This window comes from Varanus komodoensis, unplaced genomic scaffold, assembly GCF_004798865.1.
Source record: "Varanus komodoensis strain SLA01 unplaced genomic scaffold, ASM479886v1 scaffold46_3, whole genome shotgun sequence".
Lineage (NCBI taxonomy): Eukaryota > Metazoa > Chordata > Lepidosauria > Squamata > Varanidae > Varanus > Varanus komodoensis.
Window position 1 is genome coordinate 5,277,468 of NW_025336044.1, and position 19,454 is coordinate 5,296,921.

General features: G+C 46.4%; 1 protein-coding gene across 1 annotated transcript in view; it reads left to right on the forward strand.

The window, feature by feature from the left end:
- Positions 1-159: 159 nt before the first annotated feature.
- Positions 160-19,454, forward strand: part of ALDH1A3 (aldehyde dehydrogenase 1 family member A3) — a 32,747-nt gene continuing 13,452 nt past the window's right edge. Inside the window, exons 1-7 of the mRNA XM_044445044.1 lie at positions 160-300; positions 7,728-7,832; positions 12,076-12,216; positions 12,699-12,828; positions 14,429-14,490; positions 17,225-17,353; positions 19,238-19,351. Of these exons, the coding sequence (XP_044300979.1) occupies positions 199-300; positions 7,728-7,832; positions 12,076-12,216; positions 12,699-12,828; positions 14,429-14,490; positions 17,225-17,353; positions 19,238-19,351 (783 nt within the window). The 5' untranslated portion in view covers positions 160-198. The remainder of the gene's footprint in view (positions 301-7,727; positions 7,833-12,075; positions 12,217-12,698; positions 12,829-14,428; positions 14,491-17,224; positions 17,354-19,237; positions 19,352-19,454) is intronic.

Genomic DNA, 19,454 nt, shown 5'->3' on the forward strand with positions numbered 1-19,454 from the left:
CTGCCGCCGCTGGTCAGCTGCAGCCGCGCGCCCGGCGGGCGAGGGAGGGCGGGGCGCGGCGCGGCGGGCCGGGCCGCCCAGCCAATGGGAGCGCTCGGCCGAGGGCTGCCGGAGAGCTGCGGGCTATAAAGGCGAGCCCGGGAAGCGCGGCTGCTTGGGCTGCGTGGCCGACTGGGCGAAGGCGCTCGCTGCTGCCAGATGGCTGCGCTCAACGGGACCGTGGAAAATGGGCAGCCGGAGAAACGGGGGGCTCCGCCGCTGCCTCATCCCGTTAAGAACCTGGAGGTCAAATACACCAAGGTAAGTCGAGGGTTTTTCTCCTGCTGTTGTGCTGTCACTTTCTGCTAGAGGATTGTTTATTTAAAGTTTCTAGTCCTTCAGAGGTCTTAGCCTTGCTCTTTTCCAAAAGCCCCAAAGGCGTGACTGGCTCTAGGAGAACCGCGGCATGGTACGATGGGCAGCTTGGCAGGAGATAAGGGACAAAATGTTTATTGCAAGGGTCTTCCTGATCCTTTGGTCTCGTTGTATGCCTCACTGGGCTTCTCTCACCGCTGTGCCCATTTTGCATTGCGGGAAACTGAGACTAGGTGCTGAAGGCTTTGCCTGGGTGACACTGGTTCAGCTAGAAAGCCCTTGCTATGTTTAAAAGCGGCCATATATTGATTTCCGTGTCGTTTCACAGACTCGTAAACCAACGTAAACAATGGGTACAAAAGCAGCCCTAGCTAAATAACCGAGCTGCCAAGAAAACAATAGGGCAGGGGCATTCAGTTAGTTTTCAAAGGCAAACCCGAACCCAAGCTTTTACTCACCCTCTGGAGAGTTAAGAGGGACACTGTGAACCGTTGCGCAGTACTGAGGCCACCGCAGAAAAGACCATGCGCCTAGCAGAGGAGCGTGAGCCGAAGTCTCGTTGCTGGAGGAAGGGCTGGGGGTGGCGCAAGGGAGCTGCCAACTTGCTCCTCAGGCTGCCTGGTCTCCCTTTAAGCCGCCTTTCCCTGCACTTGCGCCCCTTCCCGCACATCAGCGAACATATTGAGCCTGTCCTGCGAGTGTTCGAAGTGCAGTGCTTGTAGCATCCTGGTCATTCGTCCAAGGCTACTGTAAGATGGTTCACTGTGACAGTCATATCCATATTTCTGATTGGCTGCACACCAGTAAAGCTGAGAGCCGAGGAAGAATGAGAAGGCAATACCCTCTTTCTCAATATCTTTGAGAAGGCTCAATATAATTGAGCAGGAATGCTAGCTAGGAACTGGCACTAGGCAGTCAGAAAGCTGCTCATCTCTCCTTATACTTTATTTCTTAAATGGATTTCTTGGAAATTTGTCTGATAGCCAAGGGAAGAGGAGAAAGATTGCTTTCTCTGGTAAGCAATTAAGTTTGGAGGCATTGCAACACTAACTATAAGGACATGACCTGCTCTGGTCCTGCTCTCTGAGGAAAGGTTGTTTCTCAGAGTCTTGCATATAGCTGTACACTTCTTAGTAAAATACAAAAAAAATGGCATACGACAAATCAAGATTAACATTTTAGTCTGTGGTGGATTTTTTTTTAATCCTTCCAGTTGTGCTTCTTTAATTGGAAATGTGTCTGTTAAATTAACAGCAGCAATTGTTCCCCTCCAGCAATTTAGGAGGAGAGAATTAAAATAGTGTGATAGTTACTTTGGGCCAACTTATTTGGCAGGTTGCAATTTTTCCAAATGCACAGAACTAGTTTTAAAAAACCAGAGGGGGAAAAATCAGGGACATACTTGCAATCCTGTACTAAAATTCCACGCTGAAGTTTGGACCAGTTCTTTTGCCTTGACTGATGATCAGAATGTCTTGTCCAAGTAGGGGTTAGAGTAACATTGTAAAATACTGTCCCAGTGGAAAATAATGTCTGAATCTAATAAAGAAAACAAAATAGTATGCTATACTATGCATGTATAGTATAATGAAGTTACTTTTCTGCTTTGGATAACTGAGTGTGTTTTTCTTGCTCTACATCTTTCTAGTTTAAAAAAAAAAAATTCTACCAGTCAGTAGTTTTCAGGATGCATTTGAAAACAATAACCTGTATTGGCAGCACAGGGAATGAGCATTTGAATGCATCAGAAAACTAATACAGAACTGGGAAGTAAAAGTGTGCGTGCGAGAGGGAAAGAGAGATTTCTGACTAGGGCTGGATTTAAGTTGTGCTAAACAAGCTATAACACATGATTCATCTGGAGAGCCCAGATTTCAGAGATCTAGAGTTTTGCCTGTAAGAACTACTTAGTGTATTTTTTAAAAAGAAACTTTCACTTCTATGGATGAACTAATCCATTTCAGTCAACTTTATCACTTTATTAGAGAAACATGTATAATAACATTTGTTAACTGAGCTACAGTTCTTAATATGGTGTATTCAATTGTAGCTGAGAATTCCCAGCACTAGAAGTAACAGTTTTCAACAAGAGAGGTCATCCCCCCCCCCCCCGTGAAATTACTTGCAGCATCCCAAACAGCTAGAAGGAAAGCCCATCTTTAAATTTTTAAAAATCAGTTCTGGTGAACTGAGCCAGCAGATCTGCTGTTTAAACAGAGACAGGGCCTTGGGGGCTCTCTGGGTTGCAGACCTGATGCTGATTAGCAGCATAGCTTCATCTGTGCATAAAGCTTGATCACAATTCAAGGAGCTGAGGATTAATAGCAAATAGAAGAGTGGGGATAGACATTATTTTTACCAAAACATGGAATCTAACATTCTTACTACTCATACTGGCTCCTTCTAAACTGCTGTGCTTCTCAAAACCAAGAAGTGACTCCTGCACACATTCAAAATTGTGGTAATATCCAAGAAAAAATGTTTTTAGGTACTCATTAACCTGGTTATTATAAAGTAAGATGTTTAAATGAAGGGCATAATTGGAGGAAAGAGAGGATGTGAACAGATGTTCAGAACTACATGAGCCATCTCCATGGTGGCGGAACACAATGTGACTTGTGCCCTGGGAATGCGTGGAACAGGCTGCTGTAGTTTGGTGTTGTTCTGGGTTGGTGTTATGGGGTGGCCTGCTGAGCTGGGGCCCCGATTCTGCTCTGGGAGACCCTCTGCACCACCTCACTGCTGCCCATGGGCACTTGCCAAAAGAAAGGTTCAGGGGCTCTGGCAATACTTGTTGCATACCGTCCCCTTGGCCGAACTGGCTTTGCGCACATGTGCTCCCCTTCTTGCTGTCCTTGCCTTAATTTCAGCCTGAGGTTTTTCCTGAAGACAAACGCCTTCCTCGGTCTCATCCAGATTTCCCTTTTTACAAATAGGTGTCCTTAGGAGACGGGGGCCATTAAGGAATATGCGGACTCGAGTGATTGTAAACTCGACTATTCAATGTTGTGCATTTTTAATCATGTGCTCCTGAGTGCGGGGTCTTTTTGGCATCCAGCAGTGCGCTGTGTCCTTCAATTCTATCTTCCTGAATTAAGTCGCTGGAGTTGGCGTGGCTGCAGCGTCAGCTTTAGAACTTGAGGACACGGGTTGTCTCTGATGAAAGATTAGGCCAAGTACTCACCCAGGTCCTGTGGATTGTCTTTGTGGCAGTCATAAGGCATGCAGTGTCGGTTAGGCCGCAGTCCTGCCTCTTGCCAGTAAGTCCCATTGGACTTAATGGTGCTTGCGCTTTGAGTAACTATGCGCAGAGCTGGGCAAATTCACCCTAAGCTACCAAGCCTGATCCAAAATTCTCCATTAGATGCTTCTTTACTCAAATTTTGTTGTTTTTTTTTTAATCGCTGCTGCTTCCCACTAAAATGAAAGGCAAGTGTTTGGAATTCTGCTTCCGCTTTCACCAAACACATTTGGTATAGTTAGATTGTTCTCTATCATCCACTTGACCTCACTGAACTCGGTGCTGAAAGGAAAATGACTGTTGGTTAGAATCAGCTTTGCACAATTACTTACCAGTAAAATTATTTTGGTCACTATTTTTTTTTTTTTTTAGCCATTTGAATGGATCTTTTTAAATTCTTAAGAAGTTGGGAATGTGTGTGCAAATTGAAAATCAGTTGAAACTGAGAAATCTGATGGGTTTGCCTCACCCTTACCTTATAAGGAATTGTGTGAGTGAATTTTTTGGGGAGGGGGCAGTGAAAACCATCAGCTGGCCAATTTTTGTTCAGATTGGCTGGACATACATTAGTTCAAATGTACAGTGTTGTGACTCCTTTTAAGAGGGTCACCTTGTGGCGTTTTCTCCCCTTTGGGTTTGTTCAAGGCAGTATAACTGTTTCCAAATTCTCTGGAAGAAAAAGGCATTAAATAGGGTGGTTTGAATCGGTTGCTTTTCGTTCTGTGTAACAGCAGGCTCACAGTACGATCTAAAATATGAATTGGAAGGACCAGGCCTACTGGTATTCCAGTTCCTAGAAAGTATGCCTAGGGTTACAGTTTTAATAACCTGTGCAATACTTTTATTCATGTTTGTTTAGGAATAAGACCAGACTCCCAGGGAGTTTAAAAACTTCAAGGGAAGCATAATAGGACTGAAGCTTTCTGATCTTCCAAATCCAATGTTTTCCTGCAGTCTGTTCATTTCTTTATTTAATTTCTGTACCACTCAATAGCCAAACCTCTCAGGGTGGTGCACAGGAATCAGGAATTGACGTAAAACTGAGTATTTGCTTTCTCTGCAGCTCACACTCGCAGTTTCTACTTCTTGAAACAGAGTGGTGTTTTCCGACCAGTACTTGATCTTGTGTTTGCTTGTTGCTGTTGGTTTTACATTCGGAATTTGAGAGACATTCATCTTATCTGAATGTATCCTAGTTTTTTTTAAAAAAAAAAACAAGGAAACAGTTGTCAAATACTTTGCTTTCTCACCAGAAAAAAAAAAGATCTTCTGATTCCTGGTAAAGCCACAGTGGACTTGATGAGGAGAAGTATTTCAAAGTGCAAGGTGAAAGACTCAGGTCCTTTGAGTGCCTAGGGCAACCTCTTCCCCACCCCAGTATCTCCATGGTGCTTAAATCTAATAAACTAACTGTTAATGAATATTCTGAAGTGTAAGATTAAAAGTGCCTCCTCACATCTGAAACTCCTGCAGGCCCTGGCCTTGGAGTTCTGTACATTGTGACCAAAGGGCCAATTTCTTGGAAGGGAGTGAAAAGGAAAGAGACCTGCACCTGAGAATGCTGCATCATACAATTCGGCAAGCTGAGTACGGTTAAAATCATTAGGCTTCAGTGAGTTCTGGCAGAAAAGGGAAAAGTGGAGATCTCTGCAGACAGTTTGAAGGAACAAGAGGAGAGAATGCCAGCAGGCACAGGAAAACGGGTTTGATGCAGGGAAAGGCTGTACCCACTAGCTTCTGGATGACACAGCCTCGCTCTGCAAAACATCCATGCAAACATCTGTGGATGAGGACTTTAGTTTGTAGCATGTCTTAAAAGTTAATTTGGTTGTCCTCGCTTGAATTGCTGTTAACACTCAATATTTTAACAGTTAATAATTTTATTTCTTTTAAAAGTGTTTCTGTTTTGTCTCCTTGTTACTGTATTTTGCCACTGTTGTACCTTGGATTAATTTGAACTTTACTGTTGTTCATTATGGGTCCAGTGTTGCATTGTTTTTATATTGATATCTTTTATCTTTGATTTTATTGTATTGGTTTTTGCATACTTTGAACATGTAAACTGCCCAGAAAGTTGTCCTGATTAATGGGCAGTATAGAATTGAAATAATGGTGGTTTGAGTAGCTGCCCCTGAAAAGATTGGTACTAGCATTTCCATTTTTTAAGCCACTTATTTTTAAAGTTAGGCATAGTCCCGCTCCCCCTGCAAACTTAAGTACATATCAGGACTACATTGTGCTGCATGAAGGGGTGCAGCAAATGATGTTGCCCCCCCCCTCCAATTCAAGGGGCAGTCTAGCACCCAGGGCCCAGCAAGGTATCTCAGCATCTGAGGCAGAAGCTCCCATGAGCAGTTCACCTTTTCCCCGGCACTGAAAAGGTCATGTTCTGCCTTTGGGTGGCTCCCCAGGTAATCGGGGCGAGCCCTGCATTGTGCTGGGCACGAGGCAAAGCCAGCCTTCTGCTCTGGGACCATCGTTGTGCCCATGTGCAGCCTGGGGCCACAGGCCTCTTCAGAGTCCCCACCTGTGGCAGGCATGAAAAAAAAAAACCACGCAGGCTATGACCTTCCTGAGGACAGGAAAGTGCCTGGGAGAGATGCCATCTGCCTGGGCTGATTCCTGTCGGTGCCCTACCCGCTTCCACTCCCGACCTGCATGGGGTGAGATGTGGTCCGGCTGGGAGCAGCTCTGCTGTGCCTTGCCCCAGCTCTTGGTCGCACATGTGCCTCCAGTTTCTGGGGCCAAGGTGCATTGTGGGCTGGGCCCCAAGATCGCGTCTCGTGAGTTAGCGATCTCAATCAGCGCCGAGTGCTGCTGCCAGTAAGCTGGACCCTCTTTCAAAGAGTTTGTGATCATATCCAGGCTTTTCTTCTTAGACTCCCTTCTGTTGTGTCTGAAACGCTTTTATATGACATTCTGAACGTGTTTGCTTCCTTCCTGATTCCCCCCCCCCCGTGCACGATGCTGGCATGCAGGAAAAAAGCCCTGTTTTAAATTTTAAAACTAGCTGTTGAAATTTGATGGTGTGGCAATGGAAAAAGGAGCCCCCTGCCTAAAAGGACTGGGCTTCTACGGGAGGCAGCGCCCACCCCCCCGGAAGAGTGGAAATTTCCACCTATGGGGAGTGGTAGAGTCCTAAGACAGGGCCCCTTATGTAGCAGCCCCGCAGTTGCAGCCCACTTTCCTCCAAGTTTAGTGTGGCAGCTTTTTTGGGGCCTCCAGCTGCTGTTACAAGCGATGTGTTTTCAAAGGCTGCTTCTCTTCTATTGAAAGGTTTGTGTTTGAGTTGCCCTCTTCTATCAGTTCTGCTTTTTGTGTTCTATGGCTTTCTTGCAAATTTCCTCAAACCCCTGGGAGTAGAGAGGCAATTCAAAAATATATTTAATGCATTACTGATGAGATCTGTCCAAATTACATAACAAAGGTTTTCAGGATGGTTTGGTTTACAACTAAAGAACCCAAGTATTAGTTGGTCTTTTCTAAGACATTTTTGCTTACATTTCTGCACTGCCTGATGGCCACATTTCTGTGGTGGTTTGCAACAGTTAAAAACATAAAATACAGCATGATAAAAGCTGATATAAAATTTGTTCACATTCTTAACTACCATATAAAACCACTTGAAAACCAGGAGCAACATAAAGATACAAATGTGCATTTAAACCTATCATTGTATAACTCTACATTCCGGCCCCTAGATTTCCATGCAACTTGCTTTCTCCATCCAGGCTGCAAGAATATGCATCATCCGAGGGAGTTTCTTATTCATGCAACTTCTCACTGCAATATGCAGCTGAAAATTCAATATTTTGGCCCAATATGCTTCTAAGCATCTACACTATGAAGGATGTTTGTTCAGAAGTATGTGCTGAGTAAGCATGTATGGAATTATAGCCTTAGTCCAGTTCTCCCCATGATTATAGATCTGCATCTAGAACTGCACCTGAAGGAATGCTCAACATGCACACAATCCCTGCACATAGACAAGTAGCCAGCCTGGAGCGCACATGAAGGAATGTTGCTGAGTACAGAAGGACTCTCCCTACATGTAGAAAGCAAGCAGGCCAGGAAGAATGTCACTTCTCCATTCTTCTCCTAGTGCATATACCTTCTCCCTCTCTCATTTCAGATATTTATTAACAATGAATGGCATGAGTCAAAGAGTGGAAAGAAGTTTCCTACCTTCAGTCCTTCAAAGGCCGAGAAGATCTGTGATGTTGAAGAAGGGGACAAGGTCTGTTTTTTTCTTAGTCTGGTTTCTGATAGGAACACAAGGGATGGGGGAGACGATCACAGAAATGCAGTGAAGCCTAGACACTCCCGAACCTTGGCTTACCTCCTCAAATGTACTTGGAAGGACACATTTATTTATGCTTGATTTGGCTGTGCCCAGTTCAACCTGAAATGGTGGCATCTCTCTTCCTGGGACAGGGAAACTGGGGCAAGTTAAGGATCCTTCTCCAGGGAGCAAGATATAAAAAGGTGGGAGCCAATGACTGGTCCTGACAGTCAGGGAGGGAGGCATGTTCTGGGGAAGGGTGTGGTGCTGCTGATTAAAGGAACTTTAATGAACTAAATGAGGATTTAGCACGTTTGGATGATCCTTGGAATGCAAGGTGGGGCACAAAATGTCTTGGACCTGCTCTGCTGGCTGGTGTGGTGGTGGATGCCAGCTGGTGGCCAGGCATCATGGTGGCTGATGCTGCCGGCCCCCAGCCTGCCTCCGCTCGCTTATCCTTCAGTGGGATTGGTGTGGTGTTCGTGAGCCAGCTGCTCATGCTGCTGATTCTTGAAGACCCTGGGTATTTCCAAGGTGAGCTCCAGGCACGGCATTGCCTCATTGTTTACTTGCTTTGGGGGAAGGCATCAGGATGAACAGTGCTTAAAACCCTTCTGCTGGGAGCTGACCCTTCAAGGAAGCATGTCCAGCATCTAGAACTGGGAAACTGTACAAAAGCTGAGAAACTGCCAAGTGATTGGTGGTCAGAAAGAGGGGGCATGGCATTCTGGGAAGATCCAGGAGCTGGATTTGGCCCACAGCCTTCTATGCTTCTAAACTGCCATGTAAATTGGCCCATCTTACTTTGATGAAGAAGCCTCTGGTGGGCTGTAACTCAGCTCCTGAGTGGATCAGGCCGGGCACACTTTTCAGCCAAAAGCAAGTCCGGACACAACTGTTGTTTGCCTCCAAGAGGTGCCGCTTGCGATAGCCTTGGTGTCCGGGGAGGGGGAGAGCTTTGGCTAGCTGTTGGGGCAGAGTCCTGATCCAGATGGCAGAATACATTTATGAACTGGTCCTTTCCTTGGAAATAGCAGCAGTCTACGTAAGCGCCCCTGAACAGCAGGCCAACAAAAAGGCCAGCCCAGGTGCCTTGCCATGCCGCCCGGCCCTTAGGAGCTCTGTTTTATCGGGGGCATTTTCTGGACCAGCTGAAGACTGTTGGCAGAAAGCGTTTCTTTTCTGGAATGAGATAATAAAAATTTTGCAAGTGCTTATCAGGACTGAGTAGCAGGTGCCCCACACTTCTCAGTGCCTCTGCTGAGATGGCACCTGCTCTGAAACACTGCAGAGCAATGCTCCCCACCCCTTCGAGTCCAACTGGACACCAAGAGAGAATCTTGCCTGTGATCAGTTTCTGTTCAGTGTTCCAGCCAGGTGTGTCCTTTCCAGGATATTGCATTCCGCTTCGCAACAGATGCTCTCCCTTCAGTCCTCCCTATATTGTTTGTTTTGCATCTGTAGATCTTTGGGGTTCAGCAAAGCCTGGTGGGGCTCCCTTGGCTATGTAAAGAGGGCACTTGGAGAATGAGTTTGCTGTAAGTGTAGATGAATATATATGCATTTGATGCAACTTTGGGTCGGAACTCAAATGTGTGGTTCCATGAGCAGTGTCAAGCTGTTTTTTGTACTTGGGAGAAGGTCCCACTGGCTGAGTTCAGTGTCTGGCATCCACACTTCAAGGTGGAATGGGGGCTGTTGTTTAATCTTGGCCCGCTTTGGAAGCATAGGTTATTGTCAGTGGAAATGGGCACTTCCAGTGTCTGTGATCCAACTCTATCCACTTCAGGCTGTCATCTGAAATTTCATGGAGTGATCGTAGTCCCAAAATAGGTTCAGCACCATGGAGAGCCCCTTTAAAGTTTGAGCCGAAGCCCAGCTTGGGTACGGTGCTTCATGGCTATTGCTGGTTATCTGTTGTTGGAACTCAACCATGTTATCAAACCACAGCTCACAACCCAACCACAAAACATGGGTTCTCTTCCTGAGTTGTTCACAGTCAACAAGACATGGCTTGTTACTGTGGCCAGGATCAGACAATATGCCCACCCACAGTTCAACGGCAGCCAACACTCAAACCCTGAGTGTGGGTTTTTGTGTTGCCTGCACACTGTGTTCAGTAAAGCTTCTTTCCAGAGAAGCATACACGGGATATGTTCTTGCCACCGCCTTGGCTTTTTATGAAAGATGCAAGTTTGCTAGTAAAAACAAAGCAAAACCAACTTGCAGTTGAAAGCTGGTTTTGCTGTCCCTCGTGTCGAGATGGCTAGTGGTGTCATCTGCCTGTGGATGGAAACCTGGTGGGTTTTGTTGTGCCTGGTGAGGGAACCCCATGGTTTTGAGTGGAGTGCAAGGATGCAGCCAAGGCAAAATCCAGCAGTTCACCTGTTGCAATCCTCACCTGGGTGCCCTCTGGATGAGCAGCACCCATCATATCCAGTAGCAGAGGCAGTATTCCGATGTACATCAGTTCCTTGGGGACCATGGGAGGTAAGGCCTGTTGCACTAATCCCGCTTGTGGTCCCCCTGGGCTGCCCTAGTGCGGAAGGACAACCGGTCTCACCCAGCAGGGCTCTTGCTCTGTCTTTGCCACCCTAGCCATTGCTGGCTGGGGATGCTGGGAGCTGTAGTCCAACACATCCAGAGGGAGCCTGTTGAAAAAGGGCAACCTGATGTGCTCTTCCAAAATAGCAAGAAAATTGTGTGAGGGGTACATATCCTTGCCCCAAACTAAGAAACATCTAGGCAGGATGACTTGCTTCCAATTGACACACCAGGTGGAGTATAGAAAAAGGAACTTGAGTAGGGCCTTAAGTCAAGCTGGACCGAAATGTCTTATGCAGAGCGGCGGGGAGACACAGTTCTTTGAATGTCCTTACTTGGAAGGTAGCCTTTCCCCTGACCCTGAAAACTGCTGGAGAATTTTGCATGCCTGCCGCAAGAATATTCAGTGAAGTGCCTCCCTCATTTCTCCACTGATTGGTAGGACAGAAGGCTGCAGTTAATGAAAAGCTGGCACAGATGTTAAGAGTGTACATAGGAATGAAGAAGAAATAGACTTTCCGGAAGGACTGGCAAAATCTGTAGATTATATGAAGCAGGGATTGAATGGAATCATTTTGGAGAGAAAGTTCTGGGGCTCGTGACAAGAAATGAAATAGGACAAATTAACATGGATCAAACTGGAGAGGAAGGTGAGGGGTGTGAATGGAAAAAAGTGAGTCCAACTCTGGAGCTATCCCCAAAGGTTTTAATATTGTTCAAGGACGTTTGGCTCCTCCATCCAGTTCTCTTCCCTTGACATAAGATTTTTTTTTTCATCCCTCTTCCCTGCTTGAATATTTGGCCAAATCCCTTCTCCCTGTTGGGCAGCCTTCATTTGGCCCTACTCGGACCCACAAATGTCTTTTCCTGGTGCCATTTTGAAATCCTCCAGACAAACACCCGGTGAAGACCATTCCATCCTCTTGTGCATTCAGTGGCTCTTACCAATGCAACAATATCAGTGATTCTTCCGCACTGCCTTTGATACTGTCAATGCTTGCATTTTTAATTTGTGGCTCTGCCTCATCAGCGATTCATTTGCTTTTTAAAGCTAATTTTATTAATTATTATTAGATTTAGCAATTTGTCTTGTTAGCTGTCTGGGGTCATCTGGAAAAGGACAAAAGAGAAAAGCTCTCATTCCTGTTTACCTTCAATAAGGTTCAGCCTTTTGCAAATGAATTTAGAATTCAACTGTAGGAGATGCCTGTGCACATTATTTTATTTATTTGCTGGATTTACATCCTGCTCTTCCTTAGAAACAGCCCAGGCTGACTAATGACCCATACAAAAGACAGTATGCCCACTTTCCAAAACTGGTGCTTGCTCAATGAGTTGGACTACAACTCCCATGATCCTGAGCCAGCATAGGCTGCAATACTCTGACAGTGTTAACAACCTGGCTCTAACACCAGGTGGGCAAGCCCTGCCCTGCATAGCCAATGGCTGAGGGATCATGGCATTGTAGGCCAAAACATCTGGAGGTGCACAGGTGACCGCTGCTAGAATAAAGTCACAGCTATATCATACAATGCGATCCAATGATGCCACCGACACAGCCAACATTTCACTCATCTGTTCCCTTGCAATGCGAAAGATCGTTGAATTGTCCTTTGTATTCCTCTTTTTGGGTGGTTTGTTTTTCATCTTGTAGTCTGATGTGGACAAGGCGGTGGAGGCAGCAAAAGCAGCCTTCCAGAGGGGATCTCCATGGAGACAGATGGATGCTGTGAGCCGAGGAAGACTCTTGAATGACCTGGCTGACCTCATTGAACGAGACAGAGTGGTGCTGGCAGTAAGTGGCGTTGGCTGGTGTGGGTGGGAAGCACAGGCCAGATGCGACCTGGGCGTGCTGCTTGGGCTCGGAGGAAGAGCAAATCGACCAAAGCTTGTGGTGCTGCTCCAGAGAATAAGCAGGCTCTGCGATTACAACTTTCTGCATTGCTTGCGCAGGTCAGTGGTCAACATCTACTGTTGAAGAGGGGATGAGATTGGCAAGAGCGGGAGTAGGTGTCTAGTCTTTGCCGATTTCAGCTGGCTGGAATTTGTTAGTGATGAGTGCTACATACAGTGCTACTTTATTGAGAAGGGTTGGCATATCGTCCACGCCAGACAAGATATAATGAGTCTGACTGTTGAGAGTTTCCTTGACTTGCCCTTCAGTGGTAGCCATCTAGTCTGTCCACTTCCTGGTAGGGATTAGAACTGGAGGAATATCTCACCAACAGAAGATAGAACATCTAAGAAACAAAATGCAAAGTTTTTGGTTTTTTTCAGACTTTGGAAACTATGGACACAGGAAAACCATTTCTCCAAGCGTTCTTCATCGACTTGGAAGGCTGCATTAAGACGCTTAGATACTACGCTGGGTGGGCTGATAAAATCCAAGGGAAGACTATACCTGTGGGTAAGCTGGAGCTGGAGCTGTTGTTCTGTGTGTTGAGTTTCTCAGGTCTGGCAAATGGAATTAACTGGAAACCAATGTGGTGGAGGGAAACAATTGAGGCCTGAACTGAGCCGCAGACATCCCGTCGCTTCTCGGTGTTCTCCTGTCTATCCCAAGAGAGAAAGGGTTGCTTGGCATGCAGATGGTTCAGTCCCTAACATCTCTAGGTAAGGCTGGAAAATCTCCCCTCCGCAGAGTAATTGTTGCCAGCCAGGAGTATTTCCTTAAAGCCAGAGAAAGAATAAGGGCACCTCATGTTAGAAAGGCCACACAGTTCAGTAATTCACCAAGCTGCAGGTAAGACAAAATGTGATGGTCTTAATGTCCCTGTATTGCATCAGTTGTCATAGTTTCCCTCTCCCAAATAAATCTGGGAGCACCAAACTTTGGAACAGAACTTGTATTTTACTGGCAAGTCATGCAGCCAATGAGCAGTGACGGGCTTTTGTGACGTCTATGGATTCTGATTAGCATATTAAGCAACACTTTCATGTTACGCTTCTAGTTCTCAGGGTCTTGCATGCATGACACGTGTGCTTAATGAGCCAAAACACTGAAGTTGTGCCATTCTGAAGTTTTATGTTCAACGCCTGTTTTGAGGTTCTCCCCTGCCCCTATGCAAACCTCTCTTGAGCTGCCCAGATTGTTCTCCCCTTATGCAAATTGCTGGTGCCACTACATTTGGAATATTATGTACAGTTTGGTCACCACATTTGAAAAAGAACATTGAGTTGGAAAAAGTGTGGAGAATGACAACAAAAATGAGCCGGGGACTGGAGGGATATGCCTATGAGGAATAGCTACCAGTACATGGAGTGTTTTGCTTAGAAAAAGGTTGAATAAAGAAAGACGTGAGGGACACAATTTGCTTCCTCTCCCATAATACTTGAGCCCAACAGGGTCATTCCATGAAGCTGATTGGCAGGAGATTCAGAACAGATAAAATGAATTACTACTTCACACAACACATAGTTAAATATGAGCATTCTCTTCTGCAGGAGGTAGTGATGGCCACTAATCACTATGGGTTTGAAAGGGGAGGAGAGGAAAAGGCTACCCATGGCTACTAGCCTTGTGGGCCACCTCTGTTACCAGAGGCAGCTTTGCTGCATGCAGCAGCTACTGAAGGGCTTGGGCAGGAGGAGGACTTGCACCCATCCTCCGGAAGAATCCTGTGGGCAGCTCGTTGGCCACTGTGTGGCTGCTGAACCAGGTGGACCTGTGGTGTGCTCCAGCAGGGCTTTAGTGTGCTGAACTGGGGCTCAAAAGACCCAGGTTCTCATCCCCTCTTGGCCGTGAGGCCCACTGTGGGGTCTTTGGGCTTGACGCTGACTCTCAGTGCAGCCTACCTCACAGGGTGGTGGTTGCAGGGACAGAATGGAGGAGGAGGAAGAGTAGGGTCACACGTGTCCCCATGGGTCCCTTGCAAGAAGCCAAGGCAGGATCTAAATGTGTGATGCTAATGTAATGCATGCGTAAAGGATTCCCAGCCACCCATTAGGTGACTTATGTCAAAATGGTGCTGGGGAGATAACGGGTGGTGTTCTGAAATCTCTTGCAGATGAAAACTATGTCTGCTTCACCAGACATGAGCCAGTGGGAGTATGCGGAGCCATCACACCAGTGAGTATCACGCTAGCATTTTCGTTCCTCTGCGGATCGTGGCTACCGCCTAGAGGGTCTCATGCACTATCTTTTTCCTGCAGCTGCTTCTTTCCCCAAGAAATTGCTCAGGCCAGGCACCCTCTGCATCTACCCTTTGCGCAGACTACAGAATTCTGGGCTTGAGACTTTTTAAAAGTGAAAATTCCTGAATGGTGGTCATAGCACTGCACCAATGCAGAATCTTGGGTCCTGTTCGCGAGGCTGGGGTTAATGTTTCCACGTTCCAAGCTGCAGCAAGAGTGCTTCAGGAAGCCAAGTTGCAGAGGTGCAAGGGGCTCGGGCAGTCTGGGTTTGACATCTGGTGTCTCTGGGAACACTGAAGCTCACCATTTATTTGAGGGGGTGGAAGAACTGTAGCTTTCTCTGACCAGGGTCCAGTGGTTGGCTATACCCTCTCAGGCTGTTGGGAGTTATAGTCCAACGTATCTGCATAGCCAAAGTTCTTGATGCTTGGAGTGGTAGTCCAAAACATCTGGATGGCATCAAGTTGGAGAAGGCTGAGGAGACAGTCCTGTGCCTTCACCCTTGAGTCGGAGTCCCCCCTCTCTTTGCCACACCCAGCCAAGCCCTGCTTTTCATCGCTTCCTTCCTGATGAAGAGGTCTCAAATGCTTTTGCCCTGGCTGCAATTTGATTAGCCTATTAAAGGCCTTTAATGGTCTAAATGGAATGTGCTTTCCTTTAAAGGGACTGAGATCGTGGCATTCGCTTTGTTGAGCCTCAATGAAAGCAGAGCAGGACATTATTGGGGTGGTTGAGTGGCTACTGTCAATTGTTCCCTGCTAGCAGAAATGTGGGTCGTGCACACCCAGCAACCCCCACATCTCTGGTATGCAGTGCCGGGTGGGGAGGAGTGCGTGCACCGTGTCTGTACGCCTGCCTTCTGTGAGGGAGAATCTGCCGTGTTCGGAGAGGCAGGCAGCGTTAGAAGGCGCCCTGTGCTGGAAGGAGATGAGCTGCTCTTTCCACATCAGCAAAACTCCCAGCTCGCTGCACAGCAGCGGGGACTTCGCTGGGGCTGGGGCGCTGCTCTGTAGCTTACTTAACATAATGCTTAATCCCCACATATCATGGCCTGTTCCGCTGATTACGCTGCAGGGGAAGATTGCCGCTAGCAATTAAGTCTACTTAATTTACAGCAGGTATTTTCATTGGCAAAAGATGTTTGTAACTAGGCTGAGAATGTTTACACAGCTGTTGGAATAAAATACCACTTTGGGATATTTTGTTACCATGCTGGGATATGGCCAGCTTCGTGGTAGACTAGACTAGGTTTGACATCAGATGTCTCTCGGAAAACAGGAATGTATCACTTATCTGGGTGGACTGGGAGCTCGACTGCAATTAAATCGGTTGTTTGCTTTTGGCCTGTTAAAAGGGTTACAAGGAGCTACCAGCGGCCCAGCTCGCCAGGATCCACACGCTGTATTCGAACAGGCAGGGCCAGGTAGTTCCCAGTCCTGGGATCTTTGGAGCTGAGAAGGCAGGGGTTGGCTTTGGATCTTACACAAGCAACTCCTATTCCTGCAGGGACTTCAGAGCAGTGTCTTTGAAAGATCAGTGATGATGAACGTGTGTCCAGGATTCCTCCTCGGTGAAGGAGCTTCTGCATTCATAACCCCAGATGAATTTATCCAGGCAATGTTGTTTGCGGCAAGCACTGCTTGAGCAGGAAGTTTGTTTTCAGGAGCAGTCCAATGCTGCCCACACGGTCCTTTCACATAGTTGCCATTTCCTGCTACTCATAGTTTTCTTTCTGTGTATGTGCACTTTGGCCCCACAGAGCTGGAAAGAACTGCCTGCCCTTCTGAGATAAGGATTTGAAGAATGGCTTTTCTGTGATCTTATGTTCTCAATGCACATATTTGTTCTTGGTGGTTCCCTGGTGGTAGATGCTCTTTTGGCTGCTCATGATCACTATCGATTCTGAAGCAAGCAGCACTACAGTGACACCTAAGGACAGAACAAAGTATTACAACACAAAGGAAAGGGACAAAAGGACATAAGAACAGCCCCGTTGGATCAGACCCAAGGTCCATCTGGTCCAGCACTCCATACACACAGGGGCAAACCAGCTGCCCACTGGGCCCCTCCAGCAGGTTGGGGCAAGACCTCCTCCCGCCCAGCTCCTCAGCAGCCGGTGCCTGCGGGCCTGCCGCTGCCAGGGACGGAGGGAGCACGCCTGCGTGGCTAGTAGCCACAGATCACCTCCTCCCCCGTGAATCTGGCCACTCCCCTTTTAAAGCCACCCAGAGTGGCAGCATCACCACATCCCGTGGCAGCGAGTTCCATAGTTTGACGATACGCTGTATGAAGAAGGACTCTCTTTTATCTGCCCTAAACCGCCCATCAACCAGCTTCATGGGCTCACCCCTTTGGGATGGAGTGTTCTGGGAGAGGGAGAAACATGCCTCCCTCTACCCTGTGCCTTTCATGCAGAGAACTGTGCTCTTAAATGCAACCCACAGTTCTGACATCCTAATCCTTAGTTAGCAAACCAGAGAATGAGGCAGACTCAGTTGGGCCATGTAGCAGAAACAACCAGTGTTGGTTGATTAGAGTTTGGAAGCAGTGATGATGGCGTATTTCTCCAACTACTGCAGGTTTCTGGGCTTCTAAAACTCTAGCAGAAGTTTCTCAAAATGTTAGTAATGCCCTACTTACATCCTGAATCTCCTTATCTTTTGTTTCAGTGGAATTTCCCATTGCTTATGCTGATCTGGAAAATGGCACCAGCTCTGTGTTGTGGGAACACGTTAGTCATTAAACCTGCTGAGCAAACTCCCCTCACGTCATTATACATCGGGTCTTTGGTCAAGGAGGTAAGTAACTGTAGAAACCAGTCCAGCGAGCGTATATGAGTTTACTCATGGATTTAATTTGGGATAAAATGTTACTTTCAGCTCCTTAGAGGAAAGGTAAGGATGCAATCACAGACATTTTAGTTGATCATGATTTTGAATCAATGCTATTGGTAAAACCAATGCTTTTCAAGCAAGATGTACAAACCAGCAAAATTCAAGCTTGTCAAGTTTCTCTGATCCCCACCTCAAAAGTCATTCTGACTCTGCTGTCTACCCAGTGATGGACTTTATTTTTCTCACATGGAAATTTGTATGTGCATGTGAAGCATCTTTCCAAATGTGCACAGCTAAATTCCTAGTACTGAAGATAACTCATTTTTCACCTATCAAAGCATATTTCTGGGCATTTTCAAGTCTGTACTTTTTAAGGTACTTTTTCAAATGTATGTATGCTTTGAACATAATGTGTGCATATCCAATCAGAAGCTGATAATTATGCACACTTCTGGTGGCAAAATGCTTTTGGGTCCAGGAGGTGGAACTGGGTAAGCTCATATAACTGCAAGAACAAAACAAATGTGTTGCATTCTTCAGGCGCCCCACCTATGGAATGCACTCCCCAGAGAGGTCCGCCTGGCGCCATCGTTACTTGTTTTTCGGCACCAGGCCAAGACCTTTTTATTTAAACGATATTTTAATTGTTAATTGGTTGTTTTATTTAGTGGTTTAAATTATGGCCGAGATACTCCAAATTTTTAATGTTATTCTATTCTTTGTTTATGTATTCTCTTTGTGAGCCGCCCCGAGGCTTCTGCGATGGGTGCGACATTGAAATGTTATAAATCAATAAATAAAAATAAAGAGTGTCCTTTTGTTTTTGGGTGATGCATATGCCGCTTCTGAGGTTGCCTGAGGAATCCTGCTGTGAAATGCCATGTAATGCAGTCCCAGATTAGTGTGCTGAATGGGGTGCCATTATCCTTTAGTTTTCGCATTTCTCTGAATTTTGGGATGTACAACTTAGTTTTGAATGCCCTGTTTCACAAAACTCATCTTTAATTACACGCTTGTATATAAGTGTTTGTGCAGGCTTGTTAAATGGCATGCCATGTGGAAACACAGATTTGTGAATGAACTCATGAGTGATTGATACGGACTGAAAATAGAGCAATATGTCCAGTTCCTCTCCTTGGGAGCTGACATGCTGGTGCAGGCATTCCATCCTAGGCAAGAAAAAGAGGAATGTCTCTTAGGGAACAACTCTCTGGCTGCTAGAGGCCGTCACAGGAAAGTTGGAGTTCAGTTCCATCTTTGGAAATGTGTTCTGAAGCCAGAGCTAGGACTCAGCCTCGCAATGGGCCAGCATGGCTCTTGATGGAATGGCTGCCCCTCAAATTCACAAGAATGGTTTCCGAGTCCACACTGTGGAAGGTGATCCGGGGAGCAGTCATATGGTAGGCCACTGTCCTCTCTGCCTGTGCTCCTTGTGAGCAGGTGCAAAGCACAGAGGGGGCTGGAGCCAGGTGGGCAAGTGTTTCGATGGGTTGCAAGAACACGGAGGCCATCTGTGTCTCTGTGTGCCTTCTCCTTCCAAGTGTGGAGAATTATGAGTATTTACCCCGGGTGACAGCCGGAAGAAGCTTTTGGCCACCTGCAAAGTCAAGCGCTTGAACTTCCTTAAAACTGCTAGCATATTCTGTCAGCTGACAGTATGATCACATACACACCTCTGTGGAGATAAGTCCCCTTGTTTCATTCCCAGGGAAGTTGGGAAAGGATTGCAGACTGCCAGCCCTAGCCAATGGGATGGGTCTTAATAATCGCACCATTGATGGCTTAAAAGTTAGTTTGAAAAATACTCTTATTCCAGATCTTGAGTAAAACATTTAATTCACATTTCAGGCAGGCTTCCCCCCTGGTGTGGTTAACATCGTGCCTGGATATGGCCCTACAGCTGGGACTGCGCTCTGCACGCATCGTAATATTGATAAAATTGCGTTTACAGGATCAACAGAGGTAGGCCATTAACTGTTCATGGTTTGTAATCTTTCACCTCTTCTCAAACCCCGTACCCAACACCCTCTGTGTATAAAAACAAGAAGTAAAAATGTGTGTTTTC